The 19,455-nt window shown below is 38.1% G+C and overlaps 1 protein-coding gene and 1 long non-coding RNA gene across 3 annotated transcripts in view; one reads left to right on the top strand and one right to left on the bottom strand.

Annotated features, from left to right (window-relative positions):
• Positions 1 to 312: 312 nt before the first annotated feature.
• LOC129074687 (uncharacterized) lies at positions 313 to 14,865 on the bottom strand. Its single transcript, XR_008529555.1, has 3 exons — positions 14,481 to 14,865; positions 3,912 to 4,058; positions 313 to 924 (listed from the first exon to the last, which is right to left on the bottom strand). It is a non-coding gene; the product is annotated as an uncharacterized LOC129074687 (long non-coding RNA).
• A 23-nt stretch (positions 14,866 to 14,888) lies between these two features.
• RHOBTB3 (Rho related BTB domain containing 3) overlaps positions 14,889 to 19,455 on the top strand; it is a 59,823-nt gene continuing 55,256 nt past the window's right edge. The window contains exons 1-2 of one of the 2 annotated variants that reach the window (XM_054578616.1): positions 14,889 to 15,198; positions 15,388 to 15,613. In XM_054578616.1, coding sequence (XP_054434591.1) covers positions 15,197 to 15,198; positions 15,388 to 15,613 — 228 coding nt within the window. In that variant the 5' untranslated portion in view covers positions 14,889 to 15,196. The remainder of the gene's footprint in view (positions 15,199 to 15,387; positions 15,614 to 19,455) is intronic. The other variant, XM_054578615.1, reaches the window with a different exon arrangement.

A 19,455-nucleotide genomic window follows, 5' to 3' on the forward strand; every position in this document is an offset into this window, starting at 1 on the left:
AGAGGGAGAAAAGGAGGAAAGACAAAGTGTTTCCTTATAATGTTTAGGGGGTCACCAATTCCTGAAGTACTTCCATTTGACCTCCCACCCCTCAAAAAACAATCCATTCTCCAGGCTCTCTTTTATCTTGATTAGTAATAAATTCCTTGATGACCCATTGATTCCTTTAGAATATGAAATCTTCCAGAATCGAGAGGATTCAATTTTTTCCTATAGGAATTGCTCAACTGGTAAATTTCAGATAGGTCTCAGGCAGATCATCTGCTTTACAACAGAACGGTAAATTAAATTCTTCCTTTCCTGCTCATTCCTTTAATCATTTAAATACTTTTTAAAATTCTAATATTTCTTTTAGTAAATAGAAAAGAGGGCAATTTCTCCCTTTCTTAATCTCACCTAAGCAGGAACTCTGAGTACATCAACAAAACTTTCAACAATACTTAGTTTGTTTGATATACGGGGTCTGTTCAGAAAAAGGTCCAACCACTCATTGTTAATATAACAAGAACAGTTTGCGCAACATTGATATAACCTGGCAGTCAAGGAGAGTGGACTGGAATGTGCATATGTGAACACTGACGACTTCACTGTACTTGTCAGTGGGGGTGGTAGATGTCATTGAGTGAGCAGGTGTACTGTGCAGTCCTCACATTCAAAATGACTGAGCAAGTAGAGCAACAAATCTACATCAAATTTTGTGTTAGCTTGAACATTCCTCCATAGACATTGTTCTGAGGATTGAGAAAGCTGCAGCTATGGGCAACTGGTGATTGGCAGCTTCATCATGACAATGAGCCTGCTCATACATCATGCATCATGTCTCATGCAGAGTTTTGAAATTTAACACCAAATCACCCAGGTGACTCAGCCCCCCTGCAGCCCAGATTGGCACTCTGTGACTTCTGGCTTTTCCCAAAACATCACCTGTGAAAGTGAAGAGATTTCAGACCATCAGTGAGATTCAGGAAGATATGACACGGCAGCTCATGGCAACTGGGGAAACTGTGTGAGGCCTCAAGCTGCCTACTTTCAAGGGGACTGAGGTGTCATTGTCCTACGTACAATGTTTCTTGTATCTTCTTCAATAAATGTGTCTATTTTTCATAGTAAGTGGCTGGATACTCTCTGGATAGACCTCATGTATCATATAAAATACATAATTTAATAATTTGTATGTAAAGTATATACTTTATACTCAACAATAATAAAGTATACTATTCATTTTTGTTTACTATTTCTGCTTTACAGTTAAAGAGACAATAACTCCTTACTAGCAGGAACATGTCTTATCAAGTTGCTTATGCAATATAATGGGGAAATGGAGGATTTGATCTTGCCATTTGCCTCCACTGTTTTTGAACCTGAGGGCATTTTGACACAAAAGCATTTTCAGTAAAAATATTTAACATCAAAAACAAACATTAATTAATCTTAGAATTCTACAGTTAGAACTATCATTCTAGAATAAAAGTAAAATAAAGGGTTTTTTTAAGACAAAAATCAGAAAAATTTACTATAGCTACAGCCTATTCACTTTGATTCTTGAATGACAATTTAGCTGAAGGAAAGATGGGTACATGATAAGTGAATTTAATAAAAGAGATTTATTAACGCATGCACAAATCTAACCAAACATGGACTCTTAAAATAATAATAAGGACTAAGTCTAAGAGCATAAAATACAATTTTTTCCCAAAACATTTACATGTAAGGGCAACAATTACATGTTAAGGTTGGAGTGCAGACATTCCATACATTAAACTTACACATTAACTGATAAAAGAATTGACATTCACATTGTATTAAATTGTTCTAAGAACATGTATGCCAAAATACATTTTCCAAGGATGCTGCAACAGTATCTCCCATCCCACACGCTCTTCTGCAGTGTGACCTTGGCACTCCTCTCATCAAGAAATAGGTCTATGTCCTCTTCCCTCTAATCTAAGCAGCCTTGTCATTCACTTGTAACAGAGAATGCAGTTGGAGTGATGTTGTGTGCATTCTAAGATTACGTTATAAAAGGTGATATAGCTTCCTCTTTGATCAGTGGGACAGTCACTTCTGTATCCCTAAACCATAATGCAAGAACTCCAACTACCCTGAGACTTCTATGTTGTGAAGAAGGCACAAGGAGAGGACATATGTAGGTGATCAAGTTGTCCCCAGCCGAAATCCCAGCCAAATGCAAGCATTATCTGTCATACATTTAAGTGAAGATGCTTCCAGATGATTCCAGCCCCAAGGCATTGGGACACTTAAAGCTGTTGCTTCACCACAAGTGATTAGAATCTACTCTCTCATATTTATTTATACATTCATCAGGGTTAGCCAGAGAAGCACTGTGGTTCCATTTCTCTGGCTAACCCTGATGAATATGGTTGGTGACAAAACCAGCCCAGCTAGCCCTTGGAGAGATTTAGTAGGGGAGACACCAGGAGATGGAAATATTTTGTCTCATTTTGCTCCCTCTTATCTCCCCACTAAATGCAACTAGAAGCTAGAAAGGAGAAGGAACCTATTGATAGAGTTCATACAGCCTAGCTCCCCATTATACAGAGCAGGGTAGAGGAGAGAAAAGAGTGGGCCTGGATTGGCAAAGAAAGAGTTAAACTCATAAAGAAAAGCTGGGAAATTACTACCATAAAATTGAGAATCATGCTCACCTCTAGAAGGGTGAGAAGGTAATGATCCCGAAGGGACACGTGGGTGGAGGGTCATTTTCTTAAATAGAGTGGTGGTTCATTAAATGAATGTTTGTCACACAATTATTCATTAAATTATACATTTATGTTTTGTACTTTTTGTATATTTCATAAGTTTAAAGAAAACACTGCTGACCAATAAGAACTTATGTATTAGAATTCTCAAAGTCACAATAAATTTTCAGATGAGCACATTTATAGCCCTTAAAACAAGTGTGTTTAAAACTCAAGAAAATTTTATAGACAAGCATACAAGTCCTGACAAGCAAAAGAATTAAATAACTCATAACTCAAAGATCTTTTCTTTTAAAAAAAAAAAGTTGCTTTGAGCCAGATGGGGAAGAATAGTAGCTAGAGTCTTGGACATGTTTGGATGCTGATAGTAAAGAACAATAGAGAGATCAATGTTGAAGACACAGGAGAAGAAAGGGGAACTAGACGGAGTGCAGTTCCTCCAATGTCAACAGGGATGCACACAGCACTGCCAGAGGGATACAAGGAATATTTATTGTAGTATGGCTGCAGGAAAAGAAAAGCATGCATGTGCCTGCATATAAATTTGTTGGCTTAGTAGAGGGAAACTGAGGGGAGTTCCCTATTTGATGCTTCCGTTTTCTCTGAGACAGAAAACGTGAGGGAAGAGATGTCAAAGCCAGAGATGGAGGACAGTGAGAAGGCTTGAAGCACTCAGACATCATGGAGGACCACGGACTTACTGGGGTGGAGAGAAAAACAGTGAACAGAGTTCCCTGTGAGGCGGGTGTATGTGAGGGGGGCAGACTGGGAGGTTGCTAAGTGACAGCAACCAGACAGAGAAGGGAGTGTAGCCACTCTTGGATCTCAGAAGTTCTTCAGGAGGATGGAGGAGTGATGGTCTGGCTCTCACTCTTCACTCCAGTCGGAATGCCAGAAGGTAAAGTAGAAAGTTTTGATAGGAAGCAAAGCATAGGCAAACCTAAATGACTAGGGTACGTTATAGCTGAGCCTGTAGTAAGAATATCAGGAAACAGGACATGTTATGTTAAACTGGCTATAAGGTTTTAAAGAAGAATTTGTCCTAGAAATGTCCTGATGTTGGTAAGTGGGTGGTACTGTGGCCTAGATGCTCAGGCTGACTCTGGAAAACTCCAAGTTTTTAGGTTACTCCCTGACATGGAAATCTAGCGGTAAAAACCACATGCTCATTATACACAAGGATTTGCATACCTGTTCAGCAGGTTATCATATTCCTTTGAAGTTCTGGGTTAAGAACCATATTTAGAAAGTAGCTTTGTATTGAATGTGGCTATTGGGTGATCTTCACGGCTAATTCCATCACGTAGATAGATATTATTCTCTCCTAAAAGGCTGAACCTGCCAATCAGAAGAGAATGCCTTAGAAAATTGGTAAAAGCATAACTTGGCTTCATGTAGTTTGTTTTGGAAAATAATCTCTCTATGACAATTTGGTGTTCCCATAATTCTAATTAAAGTGTTTATATATCCAAAACATCCTTGGGATCAAAATAACCTGTACCTTCCGTGACTGGTGTGGCTCAGTTGGTTGGACGTTGTCCCGCAAAGTGAAAGGTCACTGGTTCTATCCTGGTCAGGACACATGCCTGGATTGCAGGTTCGGTCCCTGATCAGGGCATGTACAAGAGGCAACTGATAGATATTTCTCTCTTAATCAGTGTTTCTCTCCCTCTCCTTCTCCCTTCCTTCCCCTCTGTCTAAATAAATAAATAAAATCTTTTTAAAAAGTGACTTGTACCTTGGGTGCTTAATAAAAATTTGTTGACCTGAAAAGACAGTAACAGTCTTCTCATGCAGCTTTCCTACAGAGAAACGAAGGTGTTGGCCACATATCATATGTTTTTAGGCCTTTTGATAGCTCCTTTTCTCATTATAAATGAGCAAATTAGTATTCTAGTTTATGCACTGGCCTCTTGTGCATTGGGCTAGCACAAGCCTTGTCCCTTGAGTATGATCGACTTTGGGCACGCTGACAAAATAAAGTTTCTGGACTTGAAACACCAAGAAATGAGCCCTGGAAAATGTGACTTGAATGAGGCAATGTCATCCTGAGGCCAGCCTAAGCAGCCCAGCTGGCCTCTCCCTAAGACATTTCTAGCTTGGTTTAGAACAGTGACTCTATTTAAATCAATCTGACCTCCTGCAAAAATCCTTGAGACCATGATGGAGTTGTTACCAAAACATTGTTGTAATCACAGTTAATGGAAGAAGACTGAGTAATTTATTAGAAATCATAGTGAGTTAATAAAATACACTGGCTGAAAATGCCTCCTAATTCCAGAGTCTAGAAAGGGGGGTTACTAACAGTGTACAATTTGTGACTGTTCATGGGTAGCGACCTAGAAACAGACTGTTCCATTTTAAGGCTACAGCTATGCTTGTAGCAAAACAAAACAAAGCAATGTAAACTCTGCCTTTTTGTCTCTTTTGTTTGTTATTATATTATACTTTATTGCTTCTTGTTACACCAGAGTTGCACATTTCCGAGTGTCTCATTCTTTTTGTTCATAGAAATCAGACTCTTTTCACAATTCTGAAGAGGTAGACATAATGACCAGTAAAAACAACTTTTTTTCCCAATATGACAAACATTCCAATAACAATTACTAAGTATTCTTTATTTTTGTTCTCCTACAAAAAGACAGTTTATAAGTAACCAGTTCTACAAAGTGTCATTTCTTGCCATATTTCACTGTCAGAGTTTTCTCACCGTCAGAATTTCATAAATTCCCTTTAAGATTTACTGATTTCCATAGTCATAAACCAAGGTATAGGAAAGAAAAATTGCAGTATAAACAAGACCTATCCTTTAATTTTACCTATTGTCAAATAATTTAATTCTTATTTTTATACTAAATCCACAAGGATATACTATGGCTTAAAGGCAAAACTTTGGAAGACTTTAAAAAAAAAGCTGGGCTTGTAGTGGGCAACTTACGCTGCCACCTAGATGGGGCGTTAAGGGATGGGAATGTTGGGGGGTTTGTTTGGGGGGATATTTCAGAGGAAAGTTTGAGAAGCTCTGCTTGCCGTTGGCATTAGTCCAGAAGCTTCTTTGCTTTGCTTTCCCTTATTACTTCACTGAGAAAATGATGAATGCCTTTTAGTGTGGATTGAACTGCCCTGTCCTACCCTGTCCTAACACTGGAAGGAATTTGTAACAGGAGAACATCTGGGGAAGCACATGGTACAAGCCGCTTCACTAGTAGAAACTGTATCAGCCCTGGATGAGAGGGGCAGTATTGGCTGAGAAAGAAAAGGGTTTGGATTTTGCTAGAGTGCAAAAAGAAACTGGTAGTGTAGCTGAAGAGAAGGTAATAATTACACAAGCCCAGGTGTTTTAATTTGAGGGTGAGATGAGAGAATATCAATCAAATATGATACTCAAGTCCCAGATTAAGATTTTAAAAATAGAATGTATTCTAAAGAGGAACCTGGAGATCAGTGTTGGTAGTTATGTGCCCAAGGGGATCTCTAGATAAAGTGAGAAATAGGAAAAAAAGGAAGAGGAAAAAAATGTCTTCAGATAAGCCAAAAAATGTAAATGCCTCAGCTAGATGATTTGTTAGAATGCCAAGAGGACTATTCACCAAGAATATAAGCTGCCAACTTCATATTGAATGGTAGCAGTTGGACTTTGCTCAGAGAAAAAAAATCTGTAAGAAAATTTCAATTCCTGCTCACTGTAAAATAGAGCTTTAAACTGCAGACAGGGTTATAGACTTGGAAGTGTAAAGTAAAAAGCAAGCAGAGAAAAATCAAGATCAGAAGCACTGCATGAGGGCAGAAGTCAGATTAAGTGGCTTGTGATAGCTGTTGAATGAAAGAGCAGAACATTTCAAAGCATGCTTCTGAAATGCCCCAGTTGGGATAATATTCAGCTGATGACATAGCAGAGATGCATGTACAAACACAGTAAGTGAAAGGGTACAAAGGATCATGAGGAAGACTTCAGAGAAATTTACCATTGTAAATGGCATAACGTTTAGTAAAGTTAAAACTAGAGCCAGATTATAATAATGTTAAAAGAAATCTATTGTTAATGCATTGGAGTTCTTCAAAAAGAAGATCTATCCGCAAAGTATTACAGCATTCAAATCTAATATCCTATATTTCTATACGGCTACAAATGGAAAATTTCACAAAATATTCTACATGAATAAACGACAATCAATAGTGCTTGATTAGATACTTGTATATATTTTTTTTCCCACGGGCTAAATAACACAGCAGGTGGGTAAAAGGCCAAACAACCAGATTTCTTTGAAGTTCAATCCTTTGGAAAATGCTGGTAGAAACAGTCCTAGTTCAAAGAAACATACATGTACTTGGTATTTTAAAGTGACATTTTAACTGAAAAAACAGAAGAGTTGTTTTAAAAACACAAGTGAACACAATGATAGAGGTGGGGAGGTAACATAAATTCAAACAAATAAATGAACATTTTAGACCTTTTCTGAAAGACCATAGTTGTTGCGTATAAATAATACTCTGAATTTCCACTTTAGCTTCTCTGAAGAGAACTGAGGATAATGCAGCCTTGCAATTTAGAAGAAATCCACAATTTACAAGAAAACTGTTGGCTACTTCTCTGAGAAAAATTACCCAGGTAGTAAACCGAGTAAAGTCAACTTTTCTTATGATTAACTATGGTTACCAACCCTGGTATGTGACTTTGCTTAGGTTACCTTATAAGAAAGTACGTGCAAGCTCTTATAAAAAGAAAGAAGTCTAATCTTGAATTTTATGATTTCTGTGTAAATTTGTAAACTTTATCGCTCATTTGATTAGTTAATACAATACAAATACATTTTTCACCTGGCTGATTTCTAGGCAAGTAGGCCTGCAAGTTATCTGTGTTGCCTTCTCCTATCTCCTCCTACTTCCTTTCTCACAGCCTCCCTCACCCCCAGCAGCCAGGCCACAGTCTCTGTTCTACTTCCTGGTGGCCCAGGACTCCCCCACAGTGTCCTTCTAGGCTTGCCCTCTGGAACACAGTCCTAGGCACCAGACTGCTAGGAACCAGACTGGAAACCTTATTTAAAATTTTTTAATTTTCGATTACAGCTGACATTCAATATTACACTAGTTTCAGGTATACAGCATAGCGATTAGACATTTATATAACTTATGAAGTGATGCGCAAACTTTTTTTGACTGAACACTCTGCCAGAAAGAATTTTGAGTATACCCTCAGTATCTTTATAAATGACATGCATATATTAATGTCAATATATTATAACAAAACATACTGAAATAGAAAATTTTCAATAAGATAAATAAATCATAGTTTAAACCATTTAAAAATGTATTAACAATAATACAAAACACATTTTTCTCTAAAATGTTATTTTTAACAAAGCTTTTGGGGGAAACAATAATTGAATATGCCTCATTATTTTTAAAATTTTGGTTTAACATTTTGTGAGACAGCAATACAGATGTATGCTTTTATGCTCAGTTTATTTAAAGGCTCTCTGAGAAGAGCTCAGAAAGATAAGTGGATTTAAATGGAAGAACTGCTTCATTGGCTAAGTTACTAAATCATGATACTTATTTTTCAGTCCCATCACTTATTGTGAAAAGATTTTGATTGAAATCTGATGAATACTTTTCCATCCTGCCCACTGTTACTCATTTGTTCCAGCTACCTAATTAGAAGGTGGTGTACATTTTTATATTTTTGACAAGTGGCTTCAAAATCCACAGGATTTTATGTGGAAAATGTTTAGGTTGGTTAAAAAATCCTTAAGATATGAGTTTTTACAAACTAAATACATTATTTTCAATCACAAAACAATTATATAGAAAATATTATTAAAATCAACATAGCATAGTGGGTAAGGGCACAGACCCTGAATCCAGTTGCCTAAGTTGGAATCCCAGCGCCTCTACTTGCTACTTATGTAGCTGTGGGCAAATTACTGAGCATCCTCATGCCTCAATTTTCTCTCCTGTAAATTAGAATAGCAATAGAGCATCTTCAATAGGGTCATTATGAGAATTAAATAAGTCAGTATTTGCAAAGTACTTACCATATTTTGCCACATACAATGCGCTCCCATGTGTAATGCGCACCCACATTTTTGGCCCAAACTTTCAGGAAAAAAATCTTTCACTTTAATTTTTTAATTCAATTATTTATTTATTTATTTATTTATTTTTAGAAACAAAACTGATTATCGTATTCCAGGGCATTGTTTTGCATATGGATAGCATTATTCATTCCTAGAGTTACACTTTTAATGCATAAGCATAAATAAAAGAATTAAAAACATTTATATATATGGAATTAGTACTACCCATGCATAACATGCATCCTTATATTTTCCTCAAAAATTTGGGCAAAAAAGTGCCCATTATACATAGCAAAATATGGTAATATCAATATAATACCTAGCATATATTAAGTATATTTAAGTATGTAAAAGACTATGGGTAGATTTCTTGTGCCCAACTATTAGAAGTATAATCATTAAAACCACTTTGAAATCAGTTGGGTATTATTTACCAAAGTAGGACATACACACACCCTATGATAGCATGCTCATCAAGAAACTGTATTTTAAAACAAGAATAGTCCTATCAGCTTTGTAATATGCACAAACTAGAAATAACCCACACGTGCATCTACAAAGAAATGGATAAATGAATGGTCATATCAAATGCTATTCAGCCACAAAAAAGAAATGGAAGGAACAAATCACAGCTACATCAACATGGATAAATCTTACAAATGATGATTAGCGTAAGAGCCAAGATGCAAAAGAGTATACATTGTTATGCCTTTTATATAAAATTCAAAGAGAAGAACAACCAAAATATTAGTTTAGGAATGCACATATAGGTAGTAAAACTATAAAAAATAAATAATCATCAAAAAAAGTCAGGCTCATGATTATCTCTGAGAAAAGAAGAGGACTGTGACTGAGGAAGGGCAATGGGGTGGGGGGTGCACATCCTTGCATGGGTGCTGATAACGCTCTATTTTTCTGACCTCAGAGTTTAGAAATGTTTATTTTATAATTACATTAACTTACATACATAGGTATTAAGCACTTTTCTTTATGTGTGTGATATTTCACAAAAAAAGAAATTTATTTTTAAAAAGCCCTGCCTTAGAAATCTCATTTTCACAAAATTAGTTACACTGATAACATCCTATATTGTGTGTGTCCTGGCTTCAGCTCCTTTGCTGGAATAACTGCCTATGAAATATACTGTGAATTTAATGTCGTTGCTCTCACTGTAACCTTAGCTTAGACTTCTTCCTTTATGCAAAAAAAAAAAAAAATTTTTTTTTTAGTCTAAACAACTAATCCATCAGTGGTTACACCTACATAAATTTTGCATACATCAGTTTTTATTTTTTAGAAGTCAATTATTATTTAAAATGTCATTAAAAGATGTAATAGAGAAAGAATACTATAGCTTTCCTTTAATGGCTCACCAAAAGTGCCATTTTAAAATATATTTTACTACAATATATTGAAACACAATCTAGTAGAAACCACACTGAAACAGAATCTATTAAATACAATAGCATGAGACATATTGAAAACATCTGTGCTTTCAGTTTAACTTTATCATAAACTTCCTACACTGTGTATCTTATTCCAATACTTGTGTCTTTGGATCTTGAGCAATATTTTATATCCATATTCTAAAAGGTATTCACTGGCAAAAGAATGCTGTTGTTTTTTCCTATTTGTGTTCCATGTATATTTCAGCCATTTTTATCTTGGCAAGCAGAAAACAATATTTTCAATTGTATGTTGCTTTTTGACTTTCATTTTTAAAAGAAAGTTTAGAGGAAGTTTTTTTCTTTTTTTAAATAATTGGAGAGTTTTCTTTAAAGTATCAGCTTGAATAGTACTTTAATTTAATATCCTGGAAATATTGTTGAGTTTTATCTTCATGTTTGGATGTCTAGTTTTTAAATAGCTAGCTAATTGTGATCAGTTTAGAATACTGTTATCTATTAACTTCACTTAGAGTGAAGTTGATGTTAGCAAAAGTAGATGTAAATTCATACTTAAACCAGTGTTCTTTATCATTTTAATTATTATGGCCAACTTACTGTCAGAACTGATTAGTCATTAGTTTTTCACCTTCCAATGTGGCTCCCAAAGGGTGTCGGAAATATCAGCTTAGCCAACTGTGTTTGCCTATCATTGCATTATTAACACTATCTCCACTGTTCCATGCTATAACAGTTAGTTTACTTAAATAGCATCCATAAATCCACTTAGACGCAGAAACTGCAACATGTGGCAATATCTTCAAAGTGAACAAAGGAGAGAGCCCTCTCCTCCCCAACCCTGCACTGTGCTCCCACACACTCCCAAGGACACCAGGCGCTTGCCTTCCTACTGACCAAGCAGGGGTGCCAGTGCCAGTCCTCATAATAAACATTAGTAAAGCTTACTTTCTTCCCTTCTTTTTGGTTAAAAAAAAAAACACATATGCTTTTAAATAGAAGTTCAAATACCTAATTCTGGAATTTCAGGGGTCATTTCCTGCACCCCAGTTTGGAGATGCTTGCTCTAGATGAGTAGTCTTAAAATAATGTAAGAAAGTCCCCTTTTAATGAAAGTGAACATGAAATTCTAATGTTTAAAAAAATAATAAATGACAATAGACTGCTCTGATTGACTTTGAGATGGGAGGAGTAGGGGCTCAGACCTCGCTAGGTATTTTTCTCCACCATCTCTTCAGATGGACTTCAAGATTCTCTGTGGAAACCTAGTTTCCTTGAAACACAGTTGAAAAAAATCTTATGCCAGGCCCAGCTCCCCTTACTAACACTTGCTTCCTCTTTAGTTATTAAGGAATCAACATATTTTATAAAGGCTGCCATATTAATATTCACAAAAGGGGGACCAATAATAGCTCACTGAGTTACTGCCCATGTACCTTACACTTGCAAGTGGCTACATTTTATCTGAGGATACGAACATTCAAAATGAATATAAAATAATGGCCTTTGAGCCAAGAAAATAGGAAAACATGTTGTTTGGACTGGAGACCCTTCCTGGTGTGTTCCCCAGTGACACTATGGTTGGAGAACATATGATAATCCAATTTGTTACAGCCTGGTTAAAATAAAATGCTGCTAATGAAGGAAACTACAAATGTATAAAGCAAATAGAAATTGTAAATAAAAAGGAAATAATTATAAAAATGTCTTCAGGTAATTATGAAAAAATCATTAAGATATCAGGAAATGGACTGCCTGTGATATTGTATTAACAAGATAAGTACCACTAACCGCTGTAATAACTGATCCCAAAATGTCTCTCTTAACTCAGTAAAGGTCTGTTTTCTCATTCACCTCACAGTACAATGCATGCTATGAGGAAACTATGCTGTTCCTACTCATTTAGAGGCCCAAGCTTCTTCCACAGTGTGGACCAACAAATTCAAGCATGTGGTGTCAGGGTTGATCTGGTTTCATCTAGTTGGTAGATGGAAAGATAAAAGAGAGCAGAGAAGGCATGCCTTCTCTGAACTGCGGGCATTCTATTCCTCTGATAAGGACTAATCATATGGCCCTACCTACATGCAAAAACTTTGGTACATATGGTTTAGCTATGGGTCCTGGAAGAGAAATGAGTTTTGGTCAGCATCTAGGCAGGCTTTGTCACATATACAGAGCTTGGTCTAGGGATTTCCAATGTATAACATGAATATAACCAGGTCTGCCTTTGAAAACTTCTTGAGAAGTCCCTACTGCTCTCTTTTCAACCTGCTGTAATAAAGGACTCCGCTTGCCTGCACTAATTTCAGCTCTTGTTCCCAGAACAAGCCATGATCTCCCATGTCTGTATACCTTTGCATGTGATTTGCCTATGGTGTCCGTCCATTCTTTCCAGTACTACTTGCCTTCCGACCACCTCTTCATCTAATAATACCTAAGATGATGCTTAATTTCTCTATGAACTTCTCTCTAATGAGACAGAAGGCACAAATCTCTACTTAATGTTCACTGGACTTTATTGAGTAGTTTGTACCTACCTCTATTACTAGATCATTAGCCTGTATTATAATTATTTAAGGAACTAGTATGTTTTCAAAAGGATCAGATGCATTAATGTTTACAATATAGTGACCATTGGTGTAGACTTAGTCTCAGTGGTTAGGACTGCGTCTTATGTATCTTAGTATCTCCCACGTCTACTCAGCACAGGTCTGTCTTACATACTCAACAACTGAAGGGAAAATGCATCCTGCCTCCCTTTCTGCCCCTCCACAGTCTCTCCCCACCCCACCGCCACCCGTCCCTACCCCCCCACCCCGGTGTTGTGATAGAACACATAACACAAAATTTACCACCTTCACCACTTTTAACTGTACAGTAATGTTAACTACATGCCCCTTGTTTGTAACAGATCTCTAGAATTTGTTTCATCTTGCAAAACTGAAACAATACTCATTGAACAACCCCATTTCCCCCTCTCTCCAGCCCTTGGTAACCATCATTCTACTTTCTGTTTCTAAGAGTTTGACTAGCTTAGCTACCTCATATAAGCGGTAAAATGCAGTATTTGGGTTTTTGTGACTGGCTAATTTCACTTAGTAAAACGATTTATATATCCATTCATGTTGTAACACATGATAGGATTTCCTTCTCTCTTTTCTTTTTTTTGAGGCTGAATAATATTTCATTGTATGTATACATCACATTTTATCTATCCATTCATCCATTATGTGTCTCTGATGTTGACCTGTGGTCACTGGAGAGGACAATGAGAAGATATTTTTTCTACTGACTCAAGAGAAAAGGTAATCCTGTACTCAAATATTTCAGGATGGCTTAGGTTCTGGAGACTAAAAGACAAATTATATTGAGTGCAAAGGGAAAGTATATTTAAAAAAAAAAAATCAGTGACTACAAAAAGAATGCCTCCTATCATACTCTTTTGGAACATAAAAAACTATTACACAATTTTCATCTGAGCAAAAAGGACCCGTAATAAAAAGCTGTTCGCATTCCAAAGGCCTCTCCTACCCAATCTTTCACTGCCCTACTCAGTACCTCCTGTTTCATACCCTCAAAATAGCTCTGTTGAGAAAAGCAGCAGCAAAATTTTAAAGTTGGGGAAAATAAATGAATAAAGGGATAAACAAGAAGTCTTTTCACCAGGAACCTGTATGAATTCTCCTGTTTATGGAGAAGCTGAGCCCAGAGTAACCTCTGGCCCTTTTCGATATTAATGGATTCCAGTGTTCATTTGCACTGAGGTAGTTTGAGGCCCTTTAGAGACATTCATAACCTTTACTTCAGTGCATCATCATGATGGAATCTCAAGTACCTTTGCATTAGCACGTACATTATTTCTGCAGTTGGTCGGAGGGGCTATTTTGAAATACGTAGCGATAATGTGTATTTTTTTTTAATCTCAAAGTAAACTAGCATTCAGCTTGTAAACGCGTTGAACACCTCACGCATCGCAGTAAGAACCCCAGCACTTAAAATCCCGCAGATTTTAGTAAAATATGCCAAATATAGCTTGAAATTGTAAATAATTCCCCTGGAGCTGTACTAGCAAATTGGTGTGTGAACAAAGAGCCCTTTTTGCACCAGCATGAATGTTGCTTTTTTTTTTTTTCTCGCCCCCCTCACAAGAGTGATTTTAGAAAACAGCTGTAGTGCATGTTGACAAATGACAAAGCGGCGACGTGGTAAAACACTTTCAGTCAATGCCAAACAGGGGCTGCTGGAGAAGCCAACGAGCTTCAATCCCTAGCTTCACTAACCTCTTTTTTCCAGTCTTTAGGGCGCGGGGGCCTCACCGCCCCACCCCCCTTTCCCTGGCTCTGGTTACAGCCTTTCGAGTTGAACAAACTTGCTGCAGGCGGATTGGCGATCAGGAGCTTTTCGGCTTGGGCGTTGTATTTATTCATTTATATTCCGCGGCGTCCCGCCTGGGCCGCTCCTTTGTATCCGCCGCCTCCCGGGCTCCTGGGCCTCCATCCGCAGCGCTTTCCCCGCGTCCGCCCGACCCCCGAGGCCGGCACGTGCTGTGCCCGCCCGGCCCGCCGAAGGGGCGGAGGCCCAGCATTTCTCCTAACCCCTGTTTGGCCAGAGGGAGGAGCAGCAGCAGAAGGCGACAACTCACCGGCCGCGGGAGTGCGGCGGAAAGGGGCTGCACAGTCCGGGCGCCCAGCGACTCGCGGCGGCGGCGGCGGCGGCGGCGGCGGCAGGGAGGCGGGGAGCGGGCGGCCGCCCGGGATGTTCCCGGGCACTTCCTGACTGGCTGGCCCCGCGCTCTCCACCGGACGCGCACGCCCCGGGCCCCTTGCTCGCTGCCTGGCGGGGGCCCGCTCTGCGTCCGCCGCGCCGCGGTGGAGGCACTCGAGGGGGTCGCGGCGGGGGATGATTTGATTGCGGGTAAATACGCCGCGGACCGGCCGGAGAGGCCGTGGGAAGCCGCGTTTCTCGGAGTCGCCGCCTTGCCCTTGGATTCGAGATCATGTACGTACGCGTCGCGGTCCTGCTATTGTCTCTACCTCAGCGCTTTTGCTGCGCCCCAGGGCGAGGGGCTCGAGCCCACCCTCGCCGCGCGCTGCCCCCAACACTTCCTGTTCTGCCTGAAGGGCTGCTCGCGCTGACCACGCGCTTCTCCCCCCCCCCCCCGCCCCGCTTCCCCTCTGGGTCCTGTAGGTCCATTCACATCGTGGCGTTGGGGAACGAGGGGGACTCCTTTCACCAGGACAGCCGGCCGTCGGGGCTCATCCGCACGTACCTGGGGAGAAGCCCGCTGGTCTCTGGGGACGAAAGCACCTTGTTGCTGAACGCGACCAGCACCGTCGCGCGTCCTGTGTTCACCGAGTATCAGGCCAGCGCGTTTGGAAATGTCAAGCTGGTGGTCCACGACTGCCCCGTCTGGGTAAGGCGCGGCAGCTGCTCTGGGATGAGACTGACGCAGCTTTTCTTTCATTTTTTTCTCCCCTCCTCCCCCTTTGCCCTCTCTCGTGAAAGTGAAGTGTCCGGGTCCCCCAGGTGGAGTTTTCCAACACTTTTGGGAAAATATTTGGTCCTTTGTTTCGTCGGGCAGGGAGCAGCCTTAGGAGCACGCTTAGAAGGCAAAAAACCCCAGTGGGAGAGTAGAGCAGTCACACTTTATGTCTGTGTCTTGTCCCTTAGTAGACGCTGACAGTTGAATGTGCCATCCACAGGGGTCGGGGTTACTAAATTTCACCAGCAGAGAGCAATGTTTTTTTATGCCTACCATGTCAGTGATAGCGTAATACCTAGTGTTCTAAAAATAAAGCCCTCTGAAAACTCAACACAGGCAAAAATACATTTCACTGGGGCAGTTTAGAAATAGGACCCTGGAAGGGAGAAGGAAAGAGAGGCACTGAGAATTTATTTTAAAACACTCATTTACATAACTATCTACCTTTGAAATTTTTAATTAGTGTTTTTAATTGTAGATCCTCTTGATATATTAGGCATTCGTTTTTAGTGATTCATAAATCAAATGATATTACTAATACCACTTGGAATTTTAAAAAGCTTTAAATTTTGCAATAATTGACAGGAATTGTAATGAAGTTGATAAATTCTAATATAATTCTTGAGTGTTTGATAAAAGGAGAAGGAAATCTACTCCCTAACAGATATAAATGTTTTCACTACACAATAACATCATATTCTTTAATGTTTTCATTTCATCTTATTTGAAAGTGTCTGATTCTTTACTGGTATTTGAGTTATATTGCTACTAAATACTACATTTTGTAACAGAAGACAGTTTAGTGTGGGAAAAAGAAAATACAAATTATCATTATGAGATTTTTACATTTAAACAGCAATTTTAAAAAATTGAATTAGGGACTGTAGGGAACTAATATACTTTTCTAAAGAAATATATAGAATTTACCTATAAAATTTTCTTATGCAAGTTTCCATATTATGGAAGGAAAGGATCACTTGCCCAAGTAAATTTATGGTTAAAGGGAAATTTATATTAATAGGCTAAAATAAATGAAAAAAAAAACAGGCTTTTTCAATGACAGTGATGCTAGTAAACTCCTGGTTATGACAGCAATGATACTGATCATAAGAAGCATTGATAGGGAATTTATTGACTGGAGTCCATGCGAGCAACCGAAACACTTCTTTTAACTTGGTCATTTCACTGTGAAAGAAAGACCTTACAGTCTACAAACTTATTGGTTCTACACAAAGTTGAGCAAATGTTGACTGAATGGAGGAAATAAATGTAGGGAACATAAAGTTTTTTCTTTGAGATGTTAAGTCTTTCTGTTTATGTTGTTAATTTAACAAACAGCAAAACTTGTAATCCCAGGAATTGTGGTAAATGAAATCTTCCAAATGGATTAAAATAAGACCCAGTAGTCTGGATTTTTGCCATTTACTGATTGTTACGTTTTATCATGCTAATCACCTTTGTTTGGTTAGACTTTGGCCCTACTTAAGGCATTGAGTTTGTAAGCAGGTATAAGTTTCTAGGCTATTATGGTTTACGGACTTAGTAGAATACATTTGTAGAATTACTCTTTATAGGGTGATTTTCTTCTCTTGGTATTTAATAAAAGCATATCAGAGATATTAAAGTTGATTGTACTCATTGTACTCATCAGCTGATATTTGACATGTACTGAATCAGAAAATTAAATATAGCAGAGCAGATAGAGCACAGGTTTTGATATCAAAAGGACCTGATTTCAGATCCTCACATTGCTACTTAGTGGCTGTGTTCCTTGCTAAGTCACTTGTCCTCTCTCTGCCTTACTTTTCCTATGTATAAAGTAAATATAATAATCCCTACCTCCTAAAACTATGCCAAAGAGTAAATGAGAGAGTACATGTAAAGATTTTAGTATAGAAGCTGGCATGTAGTAGATACTCAATAAGTGGTAGCTACTACAATAATAGAGTATTTATTACAACTGGTACAGCCATGTATCACTAATGCTAAGCCAAAGTACAGTAGTTTTATCACACATCATTTAAGATTTAAACAAATATAGTACATTAAAGCAGAAATGTTAGTACTTAGTAAGTATTGTATTTGCAGCCCCACAATAAAGTGGAATAAAATTCTTGTTTTGCTGTAAAAATTCAGATTAGTTTTAAAAAGATGAGTTTTATTCTCCAAATGTGGCTCCAAGCCTTGTGTTGCATAACCCCATAAAGGAAGTCCTGGAACCGATTTATAAGGGGTGAGAAAATTTTATTTCCTTCATATTTCTAGAAACCAGTGGAGCATTTTTTTCTTTGACGTAGTTTGAGGAGAAATGTGTTGTTTCCTTGAACCTGGAATGAGATAGCTGTGTTTCTTTTTTCTAGTTTTCTTCTGTAGCTCTGTAGCCTTACTCTGGATCCTTGCCACATATACTTGGCATTTTAAAAATAAATGTGCTTCAAATTTATTTTATGTAGTTCATTTTTTAGTATGTCTCTCTCAAACCCACCCACCCCTTTTGTTGCAGTTATCATTTTATTTCTACATTTTTTTCCTTTTACCAAAAATAATTCCACAAGAAGCAATGAGATAATGCATGGCTTTCTTATGCAAGGTTTGAAACATTGATTTATATTTAAAATAAAAGACAAAGAAAATTATTTATATGTCTTTATAGTCTCAGTACCATAGTGTTAATGATGCCAAAACCCATTTTTATGACATTTTCTCTTAAATGTTTCTCCCCCCACTCGTCGCCCCCATACACCTCTCCAATAACTAGAATTTTGAACTATTTGGAATGCAGAGAGCAAGTTACTTTTGATTTGTTCTCTCAGAGTTAAATGGCCACTTAATATTGATCTGCTTCTGTTTAGTTTTTGTATACTGTTCTTATGATGTCCTTCTTCCTTGTCACCCTTGCACACTTTGAGCTCGCATACTATAACAGATACAGTTGGAACTGAATGGGTTTTGTGGTTTGGGATTTGGAAATTAGCACAGAGCTCTGCTGGGAAGCTTTCACATTTTCTCAATCTGTGTCCCACTTCACTTCTCCCCACTCTTATACCCTTTACTAAGTGCAAGACTTACACTGTATTTTCCTATAGTTTACTTTTGGGGTTTTTTTTTGTTTTTGTTTTTAATCTTCCTTTAAAAATGCTGTATCCATCCTACTTTCACTAGGGTATGCATAGCTAAAAATGGTGTAATCCTTGTTATTCTGAGTGTACTTGTAGGAAATGGATGGGTTGGGAAGGTGAAGGGAATTGACACAGGCTTTGCCAGGGCTGGGGAGGTATTGGTGAGAAGCAGCTTCCTGCCAAAGGGCATTGCTGTGTTAACACTTCTCCAGAATTTTCCATCATAGGATAAAAGCTCTGACACAGACATAGATCTTGACTGATTTATTCAAACCCTATTAATTCTGTTTTTGACTCATATTTCAAAGTGAAAACTTTCATAGTCCAACAGTTTTTGGACCACTTAGCCTCATCAAGCTATCTGTTTTCTTTCTTTGTGTGTTCCAATAAATCTTTATTCACCCACACACACAAATCCAGACATTGGACCAGACTTGCCTGCATAGCTGTCTGTTTTCCTAATCTAGCTTTATTACGTTCTAGAAATATATACTAAAGGCCACATGAAAGGACAAATAATAATTAATAGTTAACTAGAATACGAGGAGAAAACAACTTAGGCATATTTAGTAGTGGTATTAAGACGTAAAGATATTTTCTTTATACCTCTATTTACACAAAAAGTTTGAAAAATTATTTTTAAAATAGTAAAGA

The sequence above is a fragment of the Pteronotus mesoamericanus genome, unplaced genomic scaffold, assembly GCF_021234165.1.
Source record: "Pteronotus mesoamericanus isolate MK-2021 breed Mesoamerican mustached bat unplaced genomic scaffold, CSHL_Meso_final contig_50, whole genome shotgun sequence".
Taxonomy (NCBI): domain Eukaryota; kingdom Metazoa; phylum Chordata; class Mammalia; order Chiroptera; family Mormoopidae; genus Pteronotus; species Pteronotus mesoamericanus.